This window comes from Priapulus caudatus, unplaced genomic scaffold, assembly GCF_000485595.1.
Source record: "Priapulus caudatus unplaced genomic scaffold, Priapulus_caudatus-5.0.1 Scaffold6488, whole genome shotgun sequence".
In the NCBI taxonomy this organism is placed as follows: domain Eukaryota; kingdom Metazoa; phylum Priapulida; class Priapulimorpha; order Priapulimorphida; family Priapulidae; genus Priapulus; species Priapulus caudatus.
In genome coordinates, this window is record NW_014583549.1 from 1,971 (window position 1) to 3,337 (window position 1,367).

Consider the following 1,367-nt stretch of genomic DNA (forward strand, 5'->3'; position numbering starts at 1 on the left):
CTACTACTACTACTTACTACTACTACTACTACTACTACTACTACTACTACTACTACTACTACTACTACTACTACTACTACTACTACTACTGCCGCTACTACTACAACTACTATCTTGTATAATATATATAGATTGTTACGGATTCATCCTACAGGTAAGTCCAGCGTCCAGTAGTGACGAGCTGTCGAATAAGGAACTCTATCCGTACTTCTTGCGCACGGCCCCGGCTGACACAATGCACGTACGCGGCCTGATGCAGCTGATAGAACGCTACGGGTGGACGTACGTGTCCGTACTCTACCAGGACGGCAGCTACGGCGAAACAGCCGCCGCCTACATTCGCGAAATCGCGAGAAACAACGACATTTGCTTCGACGCCTTCCTCAAGGTCAGCCAATCGGCGACGTCGGCCGGCTACAAGGACATCGCGCGCCGCCTGGTGGCGCACAGGGGCGTCAGGGTTGTGATCGTGTTTCTATACGTGCAGCAGTTCTCTCCGATCGTGATGGCGCTGCGCGACACTGGCGCCACTCAGCGGGGGCGATTCATATGGCTGTGTAGCGACCCCGCGTCGCACGGAAACTTCGAAGACATGGAGGAACTCGGAGAAGGAGCGATATCGTTTCGCGTGTGGGCGCCTGCCGACATGCCAGATTTCAGGCGCTGGTGGGCGACGCGTTCACTGTCGGAATACGGTGCGTACATTATAGCAAACAAGGTTTTATTATTCCGAAATAAGGCGAGGCTTTGTGAATCCCGCTAGCCGCCTTTGATTTCACATGCTTGGATTAAAAACATAAAAATGACCATGATTATTTTGAATGAATCAATGTTTCTAGAATATTCCCGTTAAAAGCTTTGTTAATTAGGTTGGTCTTGAGTGGTTTGTAAATTAGATCATCGCAATAACTCGTGGACCGGTTCCTTATAAAGTATTAATAATTTATCATTATGTAACTTATCATGTCAATAATTTATTATTTGTTATAGGGCTCACGCGCAAACCTTCGGCATTTTAACCTATCTAATTAGAAATTACGGTTGAATCGGTCCACATCATGTAGCATATGCACTCCGCAGAGCAAAAAAAAGAGCAGACTACAATTAGTCATAATTAGCAGCTAGTATATCGCTAACAAGTTAGCGAACACTCATTAGACAATGCTGTGGATCTGTGTCACGTATATATATAGAGACCAATGTTTATGGCTCGCCTTCACACATGCATATGCAATCCTATGCATGACGGCATTATATACATATTAACATTAACATTAATATTAATATTAACATTATATAACATTATATATTATTATATTTAATATAACATATATATATATATATATATATATATATATATATATATA

At 42.7% G+C, this 1,367-nt stretch overlaps 1 protein-coding gene across 1 annotated transcript in view; it reads left to right on the forward strand.

The window, feature by feature from the left end:
- Positions 1-154: 154 nt before the first annotated feature.
- The window catches only part of LOC106820085 (metabotropic glutamate receptor 2-like), a gene marked incomplete at both ends in the record, with an annotated part of 3,598 nt that continues 2,385 nt past the window's right edge, over positions 155-1,367 (forward strand). The window contains one exon of the mRNA XM_014824645.1: positions 155-718. Within this exon, the coding sequence (XP_014680131.1) occupies positions 155-718 (564 nt within the window). The remainder of the gene's footprint in view (positions 719-1,367) is intronic.